Source organism: Triticum aestivum, chromosome 2A (genome assembly GCF_018294505.1).
Source record: "Triticum aestivum cultivar Chinese Spring chromosome 2A, IWGSC CS RefSeq v2.1, whole genome shotgun sequence".
Taxonomy (NCBI): Eukaryota; Viridiplantae; Streptophyta; class Magnoliopsida; order Poales; family Poaceae; genus Triticum; species Triticum aestivum.
The window spans coordinates 543246762-543265308 of NC_057797.1; the positions used below are offsets into that span (position 1 = coordinate 543246762).

General features: G+C 46.4%; 1 protein-coding gene across 1 annotated transcript; it reads right to left on the bottom strand.

Moving 5' to 3' along the window:
- Positions 1-1664: 1664 nt before the first annotated feature.
- Positions 1665-7506, bottom strand: LOC123189332 (uncharacterized). The gene is made up of 4 exons (XM_044601727.1): positions 7208-7506; positions 3360-3983; positions 2684-2859; positions 1665-2586 (listed from the first exon to the last, which is right to left on the bottom strand). Exons 1-4 carry the CDS (start codon positions 7267-7269, stop codon positions 1988-1990), a joined length of 1461 nt encoding a protein of 486 aa, XP_044457662.1. The 5' UTR covers positions 7270-7506; the 3' UTR covers positions 1665-1987.
- Between the last annotated feature and the right edge of the window lie 11041 nt (positions 7507-18547).

Sequence of the window (18547 nt, forward strand, 5' to 3'; positions counted from 1 at the left end):
ACTAGGGGCAACTCTGGGCTGGCCTACCCGTACCTAGGACAATCTGAGTGTGCCCTGAGAAAGAGATATGTGCAGCTCCTATCGGGATTTGTCGGCACATTCGGGCGGTGTTGCTGGTCTTGTTTTAACCTGTCGAAGTGTCTTGAATTACCGAGATACCGAGTCTGATCGAAACGTCTTGGGAGGAGGTCCATTCCTTCGTTGACCGTGAGAGCTTGTCATGGGCTAAGTTGGGACTCCCCTGCAGGGATTGAACTTTCGAAAGCCATGCCCGCAGTTATGGGCAGATGGGAATTTGTTAATATCCGGTTGTAGATAACTTTAACCTTAATTTAATTTAAAATGAATCAACTGAGTGTGTTACCGTGATGGCCTCTTTTCGGCGGAGTCCGGGAAGTGGACATGGTGTTGGTGTAATGTTTGCGCAGGTTGCTCTCTAGTTTCTCGCTCGCGCTTTGCCTCCTCTTCTCGCTCTCTTTTGCGAATAAGTTAGCCACCATACTTGCTAGTCGCTTGCTGCAGCTCCACATATATTTTTACCTTGCCTTACCTATAAGCTTAAATAGTCTTGATCGCGAGGGTGCGAGATTGCTGAGTCCCTGTGGCTCACAGATTACTATTACACCAGATACAGGGCCTGATGATTCCGCTCCAGGAGACGCGTATGAGCTCAAGTGGGAGTTCGAGGAAGACTCTCAACGTTACTATATTTCCTTTCCCGATGATCAGTAGTGGTGCCCAGTTGGGAGTGAACGGGACCGTTGTCGCATGTTGGGTTCTCTTTTATTTTGGCGCCGTAGTCGGGTCATGAGTGTTTGGATGATGTAATGTTATTTATGTACTTGATTGACGTGGCGAGTGTAAGCCAACTATGTTATCTCCCCTTTATTATTCATACTACATGGGATGTTGTGAAGATTGCCTAACTTGCGACATATGCCTTCAATGCAATTATGCCTCTAAGTCGTGCCTCTACACGTGGGAGATATAGTCGCATCGAGGGTGTTACAGCTGAGCCTAATAAGTCAAACCATATAGCTGGACATCACGCACTTAGCAATGGCGTCCAGGATTGGACGCTGCTCTTAATAGCGTCCTTACTATTTTGACAATTTCCACTGGCCATTTACCACTTCCGTAATTAGAGAATTCTTATTTATTATTAATAAAAAAATCGGATAAGGACTTGAAGGCGAACGAGCGCCGGCAAAGATTTAGAATAGGTTTACATTGCATGTAATTGTATGGATTTGATAATTCAGTAATGAAGTACCCCGGTTGTGGAAGAGGAGATTTAAGGATTGACCGGCCACTGTTCGCGGACGTGCCGCGAATGTTTAGTCATGTCTCAGTCGATGCTATATTACGTGCCGCGAATGTTTAGTCATGTCTCAGTCGATGCTATATTAGTGAAACCTTGCATTGAGATCTGTGTCAATTTTTTTTTCAGTTATCCTTTTTTTCTTACATGTTATGTCACTTGACAAAGACATAGACACACCCTTCAGACATAGGAAATCCAAGAGTCCCCATGTTCCAAGCGGGACTAGGTCATTTCCTTGAACTACCACAGTATCGTATGCTGCAAACTAAGCATAAGCATGAAGCATTAGAGAGGTAGGAATGTTTTCCAGAGCAATCAATCAAAAATCAACCGCCTCAAATTGTCCAATGTAATCAATTGTTTTCCATCTCAAACTGAATCTGTTACGTACAAACTAGCTGGCCAGGTAGTGCAGCTACTAGAAAAACATCAGCATGGGTTGAATCTGAAGAATATTTTGGCATATTCTTCTACAGATGAATATATCGCCATTGAAAACGAGTGGCTTCCCCGCAAAGAAGAGAAGAAAACGAGTGGCTCATCGCAAGCAGTCCGAATCTACCAACCTGAAGAACGAACCCAACCTTTCTGATCTGTCAGCCTAAAGAAGCCTGAATATTCCCCCGGCAGTCGGGGAATCTCGGGAGGCAGCACGCTATCTCTTCAGGTTAGCTCCTGGTTCTTGAAGCTGGGGACCTTGGTATTGTCTCTGTCGCGCTTGAACACAAGGTACAAAGGGCTGTAGAACAGGACACAGACACCAAAAGGAACGATCATCATGGTGAGCAGTCCCCTTGACAACGCATACGCTCCTTCCGCCGACCCGTTGGCGATGTTCACAGTCTTGGCGTCGTAGCCGTATATCCTCTCGGTGACCAAGCCAACAGCAGGGGCGGCCAGTGAAGCGAACGAGCCCTCGAATGCGCGGTCGAAGGCGTAGATCATGGTGCGGTGCTTGGGAGGGACTACCTCGGCGAACATGGGGTTGTTCGCCGAGGTGGCGCACCAGCTGATGGTGATGCCCATGAAGAAGAGCGTGACGGCGTAGGCGAGCCAGTAGTCGGTGGATTGTGGGATGACCGTGAGGAGGATCCACGAGAACGGGATGCCCATGAAGGCGCTGAACTGGGCGCACATGATGCGCGCGGAATCGGGGTAGCGCCGCGACAGCCGGTCCGCTAGCACGCCGCCGAGGAAAGCTCCACTGGCGCACCCGATGGCGAATAGGCTGTTCAGTGCTGCGGAGCTCCTGTTGTCAAAACCTAGGAGGGGTTAACACCGTCAATATTCAGGTTTCTTGTGGAGAGCTGCTACTAGAAGTTTAATTTGGTAGGGGTTTATCGGATTTTTTCGCCCTACCGATGAGTTCGAACCACATGGTGAAGAAAACTATGGCCGTCCAGGGCAATGAGCCAATTATCCCTTGCAGCACAATGATCTGAAATGTCTTCACTTTCATGACACTTCTCGTTGCTACCCAAGAATCCATCCAGATAGAGGGCGGAGGAAGAACATCTTTGTTGGACAAATGTAACCTGGGAAAATAGGATATCAATGTTTATGTTCATTCATCACCGTCCCACCTCTCTTTGCTAGTTTTGGCTCAAATTACTAGTACACATTTCAGTTAGAGCATGAAGAAATCTATACTGTCTTTCAAGTTAACAAGCTTCACTGACCATGGCGTTTTTTTGGTTTTTTATCTGCAGAATCAAACTGAAAGGGGCATAGTAATGAAACAAGAGATATGCATCTTTAGAATCAGCCCCGTCAAAATTAACCACAGCACAAAAAAAGCATACGTTTTTTTTGTCACTTGAATAAATAAATAATGTTGATTGTTCTTTAAACTCGTTTTAACAAGATTCATATACTCCCTCCAATCCATATTAATTGTCGCAGCTTTAGTACAAAGTTGTACTAACTTTGTACTAAAAGGTTAAATGAGGGAGTAGTAGTTCTGATTAACGAAGCCTCACAAGATAAGATAAGATAAACAAGCACAAAAATGAAAAAGCACAAAGAAGAGGAATACCTCTCATAGTCGTCGTCATCTAGAAGATGATTGCCAGGGATTCTTCTCGGATCAGTGGAATACAGGTACACAAGAATGCCAATTATCAAGCTAAGAAGTGCAACCATAATAAACGCAAGACGCCACCCAGGCAACCCCCAGTAGTCCTTCCCAGCCATGAGTGTGGCCACAACACTACCACCTATGCCTCCTACTGCACCGATGAGACTTAACAGACCAAACCCAGCACCACGCGTGCCGTCTTTGTAGCTATCTGCTATGAACGATTGAAGCGCCGGTATTACAATGGCAAGTCCAAGGCCGTTCACAGCTCTCCAGAATGCAAGCTGCCCAAAATGCTGGCTGACACCAACAGCCCCTGTTGATAAGGCCCAGAAGACAGTTCCTATTGCAAGCACCGCTGGCCGATCATAGTGAAGAGCAAGGATGCCTGCCAAGGGGGATGCTATCGACTTCAGAAAGTTCATTAGGAAATTAAGGTATCCCAGATCGGTGGGACCAACGTTGAAGGCTACACTGACTTCCTTGTAAACTGCTGGGAGAAGATTCTCATCAGCACGCTCCATGATAGAAGCCAGATTGATGAGGATGAGAGATACGGAGAAACCAAATATCTTCTTCGCTCTGCAAGGAAAAATGTGTAAATCGGTTATGCTATAGAATGCAGCTATGCATGGTGTGTTCCCCTCTACACGGTCCAGTAAATTTCACGAAATATTATTGCATTCGTTAAATACAACTCATACCTTGCATAGCGTGAGTTAACTTATTAGCACATTAAAAAAAATACATCTGATTTATAAATCTTAACAAAGTCATGTTACTGTGACCATTTGTACATCTTGCAGCGATGCACGGTAAGTTCCCCTCTACACGGTCCACTAAATTTCATGAAATATGCATTCAGTAAATACAACTCACGCCAGTAAGCAATAAAGTATAGACTATTACACTCAGTTGCCGAAGACAATTGTAATTAAAAATCCTTTTGTCACCATCTTCCATTCAACTAATACAGTATTGCACTTCCTCACTGTGTAGTGCCTTATTACAACTCAAATTTTTTGGGATCATGGAATGTGAGGAATAAAAGAAGCCTTCTGAGATAATTGTGCAACTCAAATTTCTTTCTGTATATAACATTTGTGCGCCTCAATTTTCTCAGACTTCATTTAAATCAACTATACTGCATACCAAACCTCGCCATTTTCCATTTGAACCAAAGATAGAGGACGAGAAGCTTCTATTCCTTCACATAAAGGTAAAACGTAGGCATAACATTATAATTTGAGATCTCCGACACAAATGGAGCACTTGTCATGAAATTTGGTGATTTGATCTTGCTCTAGATGAGTTTGAAAATAAATTAGTAGAGAAAACTAGTCCAAATAAATAGTATGTTGGCCGGGGGTACATCCTCCTTTTCAAAAAAATAAAAAAAATGAAAAATAAATAGTATGTTGCTCAATGTTCTGACTCATTTTAGACACGGCTCAACAAATCTGTTCTAACTCTTTCACAAAAATAGCAGAAGTAATAGTAAGTGATGGCGATTAATTGGGTCATGCTAGGTGGGTGTCCAGTCCGTTAATTGGGTAATAGTAGCGTGAGTTAACTAATTAGCACAGTAAAAAATTACACCCTATTATAAATTTTAACAAAGTCATGTTAGTCTGGCCATTTGTTATTACATTTACTGTTGCATCAACAATGCTATGACAGCAACTCACACTTTATTTTCAACAAGGAGGACAAGCCTCCCGGCCAGCAACCCACATAATAACACTACTAGGCGCCTTGCCAGATCAAATCGTTGATTTCCTAGCAGATGACAGATATCATGGCTCGTTATCTGATGGCGGCAAAGAAACATTTCATTCGCTTCGGATCTTCCACAATTAGGGACGGCTTAGAGGTCCACTTATGAGAGGACAGGTAGCTAGGGAAGGAAAGTGCATTAACATAAATACACAGTAAGTAGAGGGAGTACAAAGGTATGTAAATTATAAAAATGAGTCAAATGGATTGACCCACACTAGCAATTCCACGTAATCGGTGTCCCCCTCACAAAAGGGGGTCGCAGTGACCAGGCATGGGCGACTGTTCACCAAAAACACAGGTCTCCGCAAAGTCGTAATACCATGTCTGGGGGCTGATGCCTGCCTAGTGCCGAAAGGTCAAGGAAGTTGGTGAACTGATAGCGGCGAAGCCGGCGACCGAAGCTCCGATAAACAACGGCGGGATGAATTTCGCTAGAGGCTAACTCAGAGTGGGCTGGGAGGGGAATCCCGATGCCTCTGCTCCAGTTAGTGGTTTAGGTCAGGGTTTTTTAGTCCTCGCAGGTGCGGCGCTTGGCCGGATGGCAACGCTTCTTCTTCGAGTTTGTCTTCCGGGCTCTAATCCTCCTCGAGTTCATCCGTCTGGACGTAGTCAACGGAGCTCCAGCCTAGATTCCTGCCGTCTCCTTGGGGCAGTGAGGTTAGGGTTTCTAGTCATGTGGCAAGATTTGGTGTCAGGTGCTTCAGATCTATGCAACGGTTCAATGGCGACGACTGCGGATCCAGGGCGCTGGTCCTTAGGGGCACGTGCAAGAAGACTTTTCTGTTGTCATCGACAAGGTCAGGCCAGCTCCGGTATGGGAGCGTTGGCAGCTTGTTTTGGCGGTAGTAGTGGTTGTTCGGTGGTCTCAGAATCTCGATGTAATTTTTATTATGCTTGAGATGCTTTGTACTTCCGGTGAACTTTTACAATAGATCTGATCCTTTTCGCAAAAAAAAAGACGGGGTTAATGGGAAGTTGGGAACAGTCTCTCATGTCAGCTAAATTTTACCCCTGACACTAACCAATCGAGCAACCTGAAATGATCATGATGGCTACAGAACAGACCTACATACAAGAAAAGATCGAACAAAGATAACAACTTTCTTGAGGAATGCAACATCTTCGTATGGCTAGAGCCACAAGATTCTTGCTATTGACAAATCCTTGATAAGGGGAAAATGGAGCAATCGAAATCAGAAGACACTGTTCCCATCTTGTCCATTGATGAGAAGAATGTGGGTATCTATCCACTCAACATCCACCACATGCCAGCGTGATGGCCTGAACTCACAGGCAAGTTGACATGCTGGGCATATCATCAACTCAAAAGGCAAACTAAAGTGCTGGACACATCATTAACACATTTTTTTTTCTTATCCGAAACTGCGCCACGGGTAGAAGCGAAAAGTCAGTGCCCTGCGCCAAATGTCGACGCAAGGTGCACGAGTCCTCCATGTGGATGCTGCCAGGCTCCATGACGCAGAGGCTCCGACCTCCGAGATCCCCTTGTGATGTGCTTCAAAAGAACAAGGGAGGCTGACTTGTGCAAATCTGCTCTTGTTCGATCGTCTCTCCCAATTAGAGTGATGATTCTGCAGTTACTTTTTGGCCTAAGACCGCCATTGCAATACACACATTACCAATCCATGAATCTGAAATCGAAGCAACACGCGCACCTTTTAGTTGACTTTGGCATTCTTCTTCTTTTTCTGCGCTTTTTTTTTGTTCTAAAAGGTACAGTAGTATTTCCCTAGAATTTTGTCTTTGCTAAATAAAGTATCAAAAAGGACTCCGGATTCCTCGTTCTAAGTATTAGCTCACATTTTCAAGCATTGCTTTAAAAAAATGAAAAGCAAGGTAGCAAATAAAAAAAAAATCTAAGCCTGGTCCAGGCATCACCAGGATGCCATGGCCGCAGCTCCAGTGAGAACTTCCAGCGACACATATAAATTTGCCGGGAACATTCATCGCAAGACCCGACCAAGAAAACCTCGGAAGAAGAAGAGCTGAGGATATGGATAGGTCACCTCATGCTGGTGGATGGGGTGAGCGGGGAGCTGGGGGAAGAGCGAGCTCTGTGCCTCATCATGGCTGTCGATTCGGCCGCCCCCGCTGGATCTCTACCGCCACGAGCAGCGCGGCCACAGAGCCCCTTCTCTTGCGGCGTCCTTTCTTTCCCACTGCTCCCTGCTTCTTCCCGGTGGCTGGTGCTGGTGTTGGTTACTTGGAGTCTTGAACTGAATCGAGCAGCGCAGAAGCGGGATGGGGTGAGGGCGAATGACGCAACGCTGCACGCACACGGGAGGGAGAGAGCAAGCCGCAAGGTGCTAAATTAATTGAAGTCTCGTTTGGGTGACGTTATGAGGACCGGGCGTCGACCCATTGGCTGGACAGCTGTGGTCTCATTTTCTTTTCATTCGGATGACGTTATTGTGGAATCATTTTGTTATTGTTTCTTCTTCTTCCTCCGTCATTTTTTGTGAAAAAAATTCATTTTTTTTTACTTATGTGACACATTACTTGTATGGGATGAGGACAATCGTTCTAACCATCCACGCAAGAAAGCCAGATTAAGAGAAGGAGGGTGGTTGTCTTTGGTGGATCCACTCAGATCTGATCTTTGTTCGTTTTCATTGTATTTTCACGTTGGAACCTTTCAATCTAGTAAATTCTTTTTTCATCAGCAGTGGTTGCTATTTTAGTGCGTTGGTCCTATAAGGTCTTAGCACGATGACTTTCCGACTGTCTACTATAACAAGTTGTGCCCGGCTTCAGCAAGGAAGGGGCGATGACAGCGGTGCGCTTTTGGCTCACTTCAGTGCTTGTAGTCGTCGCTAGATGGTCTACAAATTTAGATGTAAGTTTTATTATTTATTGTGTTTGCTGTATTGCCATGATTGAAAATGAAATATTGAAAGTTTCCGTGAAAAAAGGGTGCTCGAGGCGGCCCACTATAGCCCTAGAGCCCTCCCGAACACCACCCAGATTAACCGAGAAGGCTCATTTTGAATTTGTAACACATCAGATCATCATCCATCAATAACAAATAAAGGAGGAGGAGGCTATTACACCTCCCGGTGGCCTAAACCTGGGTAACTGCGAACATCTTGGGCTTCGATGGTGCTTAGATTTTTGGAGTGTTTAGCCCCTGGCCGAATCACAAAAAGGGGTTGACTTGATCTCTAATACCGAGGGTTTCACCATTGATGTGCCCGTTCGGCCACGCCCCTCTGAGAGCATCTCCAACCGTTTGGCCCCTCAGGACATATAAAAAGTGCCTCCTGAGGGTGAGCCGGCGATGCAATCGGCGCTGGGACGGTTTCACGCCCAGTCGTCGCCCCTAGCTCGCCCCCAGGCGCCGAAATTGGTCTACTTTTCAGCCCCATTTCGGCGAATAAAGGGTCCATATGGGCGACAATAGGCCCATATTCGGCGTGGTTCGCCCTTGTTCGGCGTTCAATTATGCACATAAAATTTTTTATCACATATTTCATCACAAAATATCAAATACTTCAATAAAATAGTACAACAACAAATAGTTCAATACAAATTATATAGTTCAACAAATAAAAACTCATATTTCATCACATGTCGCGCCCGGCGTCGCCCTTCAGCCTCCATAGATGCTCTATCAGATCTTGCTGCAGTTGATATGCACCTGTGGGTCTCGGATCTCCTGACGCATGCTGAGATAGGCAGTCCAGGTTACCGGTAGCTGATGATCAACTTCGGCTAGAGGACCCTGCCTGTAGTATGGTTCAGTGTCAAAAACTGGATCTTCTTGCTTGCTCTCGATGATCATGTTGTGCAAGATGACACAGCAAGTCATAATCTCCCACATTTGATCTTTTGACCAGGTCTGAGCGGGGTACCGGACAACAGCAAATCGAGATTGGAGCACACCAAATGCCCGCTCGACATCCTTCCTGCAAGCCTCCTGAACCTTCGCAAACCAGGCGTTCTTGCCTCCTGGCACAGGGTTTGAGATCGTCTTCACAAATGTCGACCATCTCGGATAGATGCCATCAGCTAGATAGTACCCCTTGTTGTAGTGCCGCCCATTGATCTCGAAGTTCACCGGAGGAGAATGACCTTCAACAAGCTTGGCAAAGACAGGAGAGCACTGCAGCACGTTCATGTCATTGTGAGTTCCTAGCATACCAAAGAAGGAGTGCCAAATCCAGAGGTCCTGTGTGGCCACCGCCCCAAGCACCACACTGCAACCGCCTTTGGCGCCTTTGTACATCCCCTGCCAAGCAAATAGGCAATTCTTCCATTTCCAATGCATGCAGTCGATGCTTCCAAGCATCCTAGGAAATCATCTTGCTGCATTCTGTGCTAGGATCCGAGTAGTGTCTTCCGCATTGGGTGTTCTCAAGTATTGCGGTCCAAACACTGCCACCACTGCCCGACAGAAATTGTAGAAACACTCCATGCTGGTGGACTCGACCATGCGCCCATAGTCGTTGAGTGAATCATCGGGAGCTTCGTATGCAAGCATCCTCATCGCCGTCGTGCACTTCTGGATGAAGATGAATCCAAGAGCGCCGGTGCAATCCATCTTGCACTTGAAGTAGTTGTCGAACTCCCGGATGGAATTCACAATCCTGAGGAAGAGCTTTCGGCTCATTCGATAATGGCGCCGAAATGTTTTCTCGCCGTGAAGTGGAGCATCGGCGAAGTAGTCGGAGTAGAGCATGCAGTAGCCTTCGAGACGATGCCGGTTCTTTGCTTTCACCCTCCCAGGCGCCGAGCCACCTCGCCGCGGCTTTTCATTGCTCGCCAGCAGCTGGGCGAGGGCGGCGAGCACCATGAGATGCTCTTCTTCCTGGACGTCGGCCTCGGCTTCCTCCTCCAGCAGCGCGGCGAGCGCTTCCTCGTCATCCGAGTCCATCGCTGAGGCAGGCAGATCGCCGAACACCTTGCGCTCGGTGGGCGTGTACCCGCCGCTAAACCGCGCCTCTGCGGCCGGAAACGCCCAGCTGCTGTTGGAGGGGCTGCCGCGGCGAAGCACTGCTATTTTTCCGGTGGGGAATGGCTATCTAGCGGTGTAGGGCGGCGGGCGGCGCCGGGATATAGCTACTGGTGGCCGAGGGCGCGGGGGGTGGGAGGCGAGTCGGGGAAGAAAACCTTGACTTTTCCCCTGATGGTGTGGGCCAGCCACGCTTTTCCATTGCGCCGGAGCCCCCAACTGCTCCCTAGTGCGCAGGGTTCGGCCTGTGACCGCCGGGCGGAAAAAAGGGCCGAACCGGCGATTTTCGGTGTCCTGGGGGCACGACTGGGCCGTTTTTTGGGCGCCGGCGCCGAAAAAGTGGCCTGGGGAGGCCTGTTGGGGGCGCGGCTGGAGATGCTCTGACCGGCATGAATGCGGCGAGGGTTCTGAAGCCAGCGGATGTGGAGGGTTTGGTGTGTGTTCGCATTGTTGGAGTCCTATGTGGCGGATAGGGATGGCAATGGGTCGGGTTTGGGGCGGGTGGAGCTGGTCCAAATCCAACCCATGACCCATCTTTCTATCCTCTGCCCATCCACCAAATTATCCATGGACAAAACTTGTGCCCATGTCCAAACCCACTGGATACCCACATACCCATGAAGCTCCATGGGCATAGAAAAGTCAGCATGAAGCCTTCCCAAAGAGCAAATTAACTCATCATCATTCACTCACAAATGACAACATAAGCTACATGCATAAGTAGACAACAAGTAATACGATGAGTCCTTAAGTGTGACATACCAGAGGTTGATTCTTCAGCATATATCTCATGGAACAAGTTGCATATTTCCTGCCATTTCCCATTGATTCGCTCTTTCTACTATCACTGGCATATGGCCCCACATGTCATACGGGTATCCATTGGATATCCATGGAGCACAAACTATAACCATGCCCAACTCGTCCGTTCGTGGGTATCCATACCCATGGACCCATGGGCGAAAATGTGCTCCATACCCTTGACCAACCGGGTCGGGTATCCATGGGTATCCAGATCCGTGGATAAAATTGCCATCCCTAGTGGCGGACATCCATGCTCCCACAAACCTCCCTCATTTTGGTGGCGGTTTGAGGTATTTTGGATGTCTAGACCGACCGGAACAATTTTCATGACCACTATTGGACGGCTAAAACTATTTGGATTGTTCGGTCTGACGTTTGAGTTTGATTTGATGATTCGCATTGGAGTTGGCATATTTATTTAGCCAAGTTGGGTGTGGTCGGGCGCCATCTTCACAGACTAGGCAATCTAGTTACCGTTTCGGATCAATTTTTTACAACTACTCATAATTACGTGTTGCAAAAAGGTAACCAACATAGTTCACCTGCCTTTCGAACACGCACCCACGAAACTAACGAGTCGTCTTTGTGCCAAGGCCGGACAACACCGACCTGCACAGACCGAGCGACTCTTATTGCTATCCTGATCCTAGTCTGTACGTTCCTCGGCTTACAAATGATGGCTTTATGATATACTACATTCCTATTTCTAAGACGTCTTGGTGGTTCAATATGGTTCGTTGTATTCTTTGTTTAGCATGCCATCACCACTATAAAGAAACACTTTAGTGATGATACATGTTGGTCACAGTAGGTCATGTTTTCTGTCATGTATATACATCCGTGATGATTTTATGACAGAACTAAAATAGTCATACCTGTGCTGTCGTAGAAGTGTTCCATGAAAATACTTAAATTATCATCACAGAAGTGTCCACTTTCATTGTGATAAAATGACGCGTCATGAAAGTGTTTTCGTTAAGGGTAACTGACACGTGGCACCCACCATAACAGGTCGCCATTGAGCTATCGGGGTCCAGTTTTGAATTTGATAACCCGTTAACAACAGGACCAATGATGATTTTCCACGTGTCAGCTCGATGTTGCGACAGATGCCATCCGCCCAATGGACGGGAGGCACCAATGAAATGTCGACACGTGGAACGGCCCAACAGTGGCCCATTTAGATTAAAAAGGCCGACCTAGTCAAAATAAGCGGGCCGACCCATTTACGGCCTACTTGCTACTGGCCCATTTACAACCACGGTCCATACAAGTTCTGCCATTACGTCCCATCAAAGGCTCATTAATGATTTGACACCATTGCGACCCATCGTCAGTTCCATCCCGTTAACAACCCACTGTCTTTGGGCTCATTTGTGGCCTGATCTTCTTTTGGCCTGTTGGCGGCCCATTCTACGGATGGGCCAATTTCCAGGCGATACGTCTTTCGGCCTTTTAGCGGCCCATTCTGTAGTTGGGCCAATTTCCAAGTGGTATGTCTTTCGACCTTTTTATGGTCCATTCTGTAGTTGGGCCAATTTCCAGCCCGGTGTGTCTTTTGGCCTATTAACAGCCGCACCACAGTTGGGCCCTATACGATTCGACCTAATGTTGGGTTCATTAGCAGCCCATGTTCTCCATGGCACAATTCTAGCCCAACCCGACTTTTGGCCTATTAAAGGCCCGTGTTGTACATCGGCCTACTTATGGCCCAATAGGATTATGACTTGTTAATGACCTGGCATGGAAATGGGCCAAGCATTAACTGAGGTCCATTTTGGCCCACTAGTGGCGCGTCGGTTCATTTCCATTATTGTGGCCCATCCGAGCTTTCAGCCTCGTAACGGCTTGATAAGAACCCTTGTTAGTATGGGCCCACATTAGAGCCAGAATCCATTTATGTCGAAGACCATGGGGAAGAAATCCTCGTGGTTACAGAAGACAGGCCGAGCCGAGGTGAATTCTCAGCCCAAATGACTCCAAAGCTGCCACAACAGCCGGAGGTCTCCACCCCTGCTACCATGGTGGGTGGAGCAAAGGTGGCTCTGCCTACCCCTCCTGCCCCAGGGCTGGTCCAAAAGGGGTGGCTGAGGAGATGGAGGTCTCCGCAGCGAGCTCCTCCATCATGAAAGAGGGCCATGCCAGGGGAGCTTTCGGTCCGTAGAGGCCGGAATGCACGAGATCTTCAAGGGTCTCCTCATAGGCTTCGACGTATGTCTCATATAACCTAACTTTCCTCTATCGTATGTTAGCTTAGTTTGATATTGATAACCCACAAGTATAAGGGATCAATCGTAGTCCTTTCGATAAGTAAGAGTGTCGAACCCAACGAGGAGCAGAAGGAAATGACAAGCGGTTTTTAGCAAGGTATTTTCTGTAGGCACTGAAATTGTCGGTAACCGATAGTTTGGTAGCAAAATAATTTATAACGAGCAAATAATAGTAACAATAAAAAAGGTGCAGCAAGATAGCCCAATCCTTCTTGTAGCAAAGGACAGGCCGAAACAATCTCTTATAATAAGCAAAGCATTCTTGAGGACACACGGGAATTTCATCTAGTCACTTTTATCATGTTTGTTTGATTCACGTTCGTTAGTTTGATAATTTGATATGTGGGCGGACCCGTGCTTGGGTGTTGTTCTTACTTGAACAATCCTCCCACTTATGATTACCCCCTCTCGCAAGCATCGACAACTATGAAAGAAGAATTAAGATAAATCTAACCATAGCATGAAACATATGGATCCAAATCATCCCCTTACGGAATAGCACATAAACTAGGGTTTAAGCTTCTGTCACTCTAGCAACCCATCATCTAATTACTACTCCATAATGCATTCCCTTAGGCCCAAAGATGGTGAAGTGCCATGTAGTCGACGTTCACATAACACCACTAAGGGAAACAACAACATACATATCAACAAAATATCAAACGAATACCCAATTCACATGATTACTTATGACAAGACTTCTCCCGTGTCCTCAAGAACAAAAATAACTACTCACAAATCATATCCATGTTCAATATCATAGGGGTATTGAATATCATAATGTGTCTAAACATATAATCTTCCACCAAATAAACCAACTAGTATCAACTAGGAGATGTAATCAACACTACTAGCAACCCACAGGTACCAATATGAGGTTTTGATACAAAGATTGAATACAAGAGATGAACTAGGGTTAGAGATGAGATGGTGCCGGTGAAGATGTTGATGAAGATTGGTCCTCTCACGATGAGAGCGTTGTTGGTGATGACGATGCTTTTGGTTTCCCCCCTCCCGAAGGGAAGTAGCCCCAACGGAATCGCTCCTCCTGAGAGCAAAAGTGCTCCTGCCCAAGTTCCGCCTCGAGATGGCGACATTCCCTCCCGAAAGTCCTCTCTCTATTTTTTCTAGGGAAAATGGGCTTATATACCATAAGATGGGCATCGGAGGCTGGCCAGGGGCCTCAGAAGCCATCAGGTGCGCCCTGCGGGGTGGGCATGCCTTGGTGCCTAATGGGCACCTGGGTGGCCCTCTCTGGTACTTATTTTCTCCAATATTTTTTATTTATTCCAAATTAAATCTCCGTGAAATTTCAGCTTATTTGGAGATGTGCAGAATAGGTATCTCTGACATAGCTTTTTGAGGTCCAGAATTCCAGCTGTCGGTGTAACACCCCTATGTAATGAGCTACAGTAACCCTGTTTGTTTAAGCTAAGTTGTTTTCTAAACAGTGCTTGATCTCCTTTTGATCCTAATCTCATTTCAAATTCTACTTGAATTCAAATTCAAAATTATAAGTGAAATAAATAAATTCACAAGCATGAAAACTAAAATGTTCATAATGTGATAAATAATCCATAGATAATTATGGTGGAGAAACCAACATTTTACGAAGTGTTTAAATTGCCCTAAAATAATTGAAACAGGGGCCAAAACAATAATTTAAATGCTTTTTAAATTATAAAAATTGTAAATTATTATATTTAAATGCAAAACTTTTTGTGGAAGTGACCTAATTTACAACACTAATTAAGGTGCTAGTTTTGTATTTTATAAAACTAAATTTATTTTGGAAATAAAAGAAAAATGGAAGTTAAAATAAAAAGAAAACAAAATAACAAGGAAAGGAAAAAAACCTGGGCTTTGGGCCTAAGTGCATAGTGCACCGGCCCAGCCCACCTCACCTTCTCCCCCTCCACCTCTCGAGCCGCACCGCCACAATGCGCGTGGTGCGCGCATCCATGCTAGACCGCCTCGACGGCGACACCCCAACGAGGATAAGGGCACCCTTCCAGCGCCTCGAGCTCCTCGGCCACCTGACGTCCCCCTCACTCGCTCGCCCCCACTCTCCCCTCTCACCCATCTCCTCTCCACCTGAGCCGCCTCGCCATGACCGTCGTCGACCCCGCGCTCGCCGTCACCCCCGCGCCCTGAGGAGGTGTCCATGAGCTCCTCCGTCGTCCATGTCGTCGACCCCATCGACCGGTTCGAGCACATCCCCCGTGCATCGACATCAAGGCCATCATCTTATTCCTCGGATCCTCGCCTTCGTCCGCGATGTTTCTGGCGCCCCTACTGCTCCTAAACCAACATCGAGCCCTCGTGCGCCCTCTCGATGAGCTCACCCTCCTCTCCCCTCCATTTGCGTCGTCTCCCATAGCTCGTAGACGTGTCGCCGTGCTCCGTCGTCTGCCATGGCCGACGAGCAGCGCGCTCCCATGCCCCTTGGGCTTGTCCGAGCACGCCGCCGTGCTTGTAGTGCTGCGTAGGTGCAGTCTGGGTGCTTAGCTCTTCGAATGCGCGGCCGTAGCACCGAAACCATCGAGGCCCGAACGCCACCGACGCCTGTCATCATCGTTGCGGCCGTCTGATAACCCATAAGTATAGGGGATCACAACAGTTTTCGAGGGTAGAGTATTCAACCCAAATTTATAGATTCGATGCAAGGGGAGCCAAAGAATATTTGTAAGTATTAGTAGCTGAGTTGTCAATTCAACCACACCTGGAGATTAATTATCTGCATCAAAGTGATCAGTAGCATAGTAATATGATAGTTTTGATTGTAGTAGCAATAGCAATAGTAATGGTAACAGTGATAGCAGTAGTTTTGTAGCAAGTGCAACAATAATGATAGCAGTAGTAACTTAGCAAGAACAATATAAGAGAAATTCGTAGGCATTGGATCGGCGATTTGTTGGATGATATTCATCATGTGATAGTCATAACCTAGGGAGATACAACACTAGCTCCAATTCATAAATATAATGTAGGCATGTATTCCATAAATATACATACATGCTTATGGAAAGAACTTGCATGACATCTTTTGTCCTACCCTCCCGTGGCAGCGAGGTCCAATTGTAAACTAAGGGATATTAAGGCCTCATTTTAATAGAGAACCGGAACAAAGCATTAACACACTATGAATACATGAACTCCTCAAACTACGGTCATCACCAAGAGTGGTCCCGACTACTGTCACTCCGGGGTTGCCGGATCATAACACGTAGTAGGTGACTATAACTTGCAAGATCGGATCTACAACATAGATATAATGGTGATAACATAAACGGTTCAGATCTGAAATCATGGCACCCGGGCCCAAAGTGACAAGCATTAAGCATGGCAAAGTCATAGCAACATTAATCTCAGAACATAGTGGATACTAGGGATCAAGCCCTAATGAAACTAACTAGATTACATGATGAATCTCATCCAACTCCTCATCGTCCAGCTATCCTACGAAGAAATTACTCACTACCAATGGGGAGCATCATGGAATTGGCGATGGAGAAGGGTTGGTGATGACGAAGATCGAAGATCCCCCTCTCCGGAGCCCCAAACGGACTCCAAATCTGGCCTCCCGATGAAGAGCAAGAGGTGACGGTGGTTCCGTCTCATGGAACGCGATAATTCTTACTCCCTGATTTTTTCTGGAAAAATAGGATTTTATAGCGTCGGTTTCAGGGTCCGCGGGGCCACCAGGTCGAGACAACCCACCTGGGCGCGCCTGGAGGGGGGCGCCCTGGTGGGTTGTGCCCACCCAGGTGCCCCCCTCTGGTGGATCATGGCTCCAGAAATTCTCTTTATTGATACAAAAAATCCTTGCAAAGTTCCGTTCCGTTCCAAGAACTTTTATTTCTGCACAAAAACAACACCATGGTAGTTCTGCTGAAAACAACGTCAGTCCGGGGTTAGTTTCATACAAATCGTGCAAATTAGAGTCCAAAACAAGAGGAAAAGTGTTAGGAAAAGTAGATACATTGGAGACGTATCAACTCCCCCAAGGTTAAACCTTTGCTTGTGCTCAAGCAATTCAGTTGATAAACTGAAAGTGAAAAAGAAAATCTTTTACAAACTCTTTTGCTCTTGTTTGCATAAATAAGCTTAAACAACACCCAGGTTTTCAGCCAACATTACAACTAACCATGCTGACAATAACTCTTAAAAAAATTATCAACTCATATCAATGACATAATCAGCTAGCGAGCAATAATAAGATATCTCAAACAGCAACACGTTGTCAAAACAACCATGATATGATACGACAATAGTGGTATCTCGCTAGCCCTTTCTGAGACCGCAAAACATAAATGCAGAGCACCTCCAAAGTTCAAGCAGCGACTAAACACTGTAATTCATGGTAAAAAAGATCCAGTCATGATGCACCCAACATTAGCTACACACAATGCATCAGCATGACAACAATGCTCTCAGGTTCTAGCGCTTATCTTAGAAGGTGATGACACAACATAAAAGTAAATAGATAGTCCTTTCGCAGAGGGAAGCAGTGATTTGCAGAGGTTCCAGAGCTCAAGTTTTTAAAACAGAGGTAAATGATATTTTGAGAAATGCACCCTTCTTGTTTACTCCACGACCATCAGTTATCAATATCTTCCATGCTAAACATGCTAGTGGCGGTTCCCAAGCAATAAAGTAAAGGTTATGACTCCGTAGGAATTTTTGTTTGATTATTTGAAAGCCTTTTCTGTTTGCAGTTTGGGACTGGGAATCCCTATTACCGCCCTTTTCTCGTGCAATGGTGAGTGAATAAACACTCAACCTGAGAATAACCCGCTTAGCAAGGAAGATATTGACTACCTCCTGTCGCTACATGAACGATCGAGGCACACAAAAGGGATATTTATTTGAATTTTTAGAGATGGCACATGCAAATTTATGTTGGGGAACGCAGTATTTCAAAAAAATTCCTACGATCACACAAGATCTATCTAGGAGATGCATAGCAACGAGCGGGGATAGTGTATTCACGTATCCTCGTAGACCGAAAGCGGAATTGTTAAGTAATGCGGTTGATGTAGTCGAATGTCTTTGCGATCCAACCGATCAAGTACTGAACGCACGGAACCTCTGTGATCTGCACACGTTCAGCTCGGTGACGTCCCTCGAACTCTAGATCCAGCTGAGGCCGAGGGAGAGTTTCGTTAGCACGATGACGTGGTGACGGTGATGATGAAGTTACCGATGCAGGGCTTCGCCTAAACACTACGGCAATATGACCAAGGTGGAAATCTGTGGCAGGGGGCACCGCACATGGCTAAGACATCAACTTGTGTGTCTATGGGGTGCCCCGTCCCCCG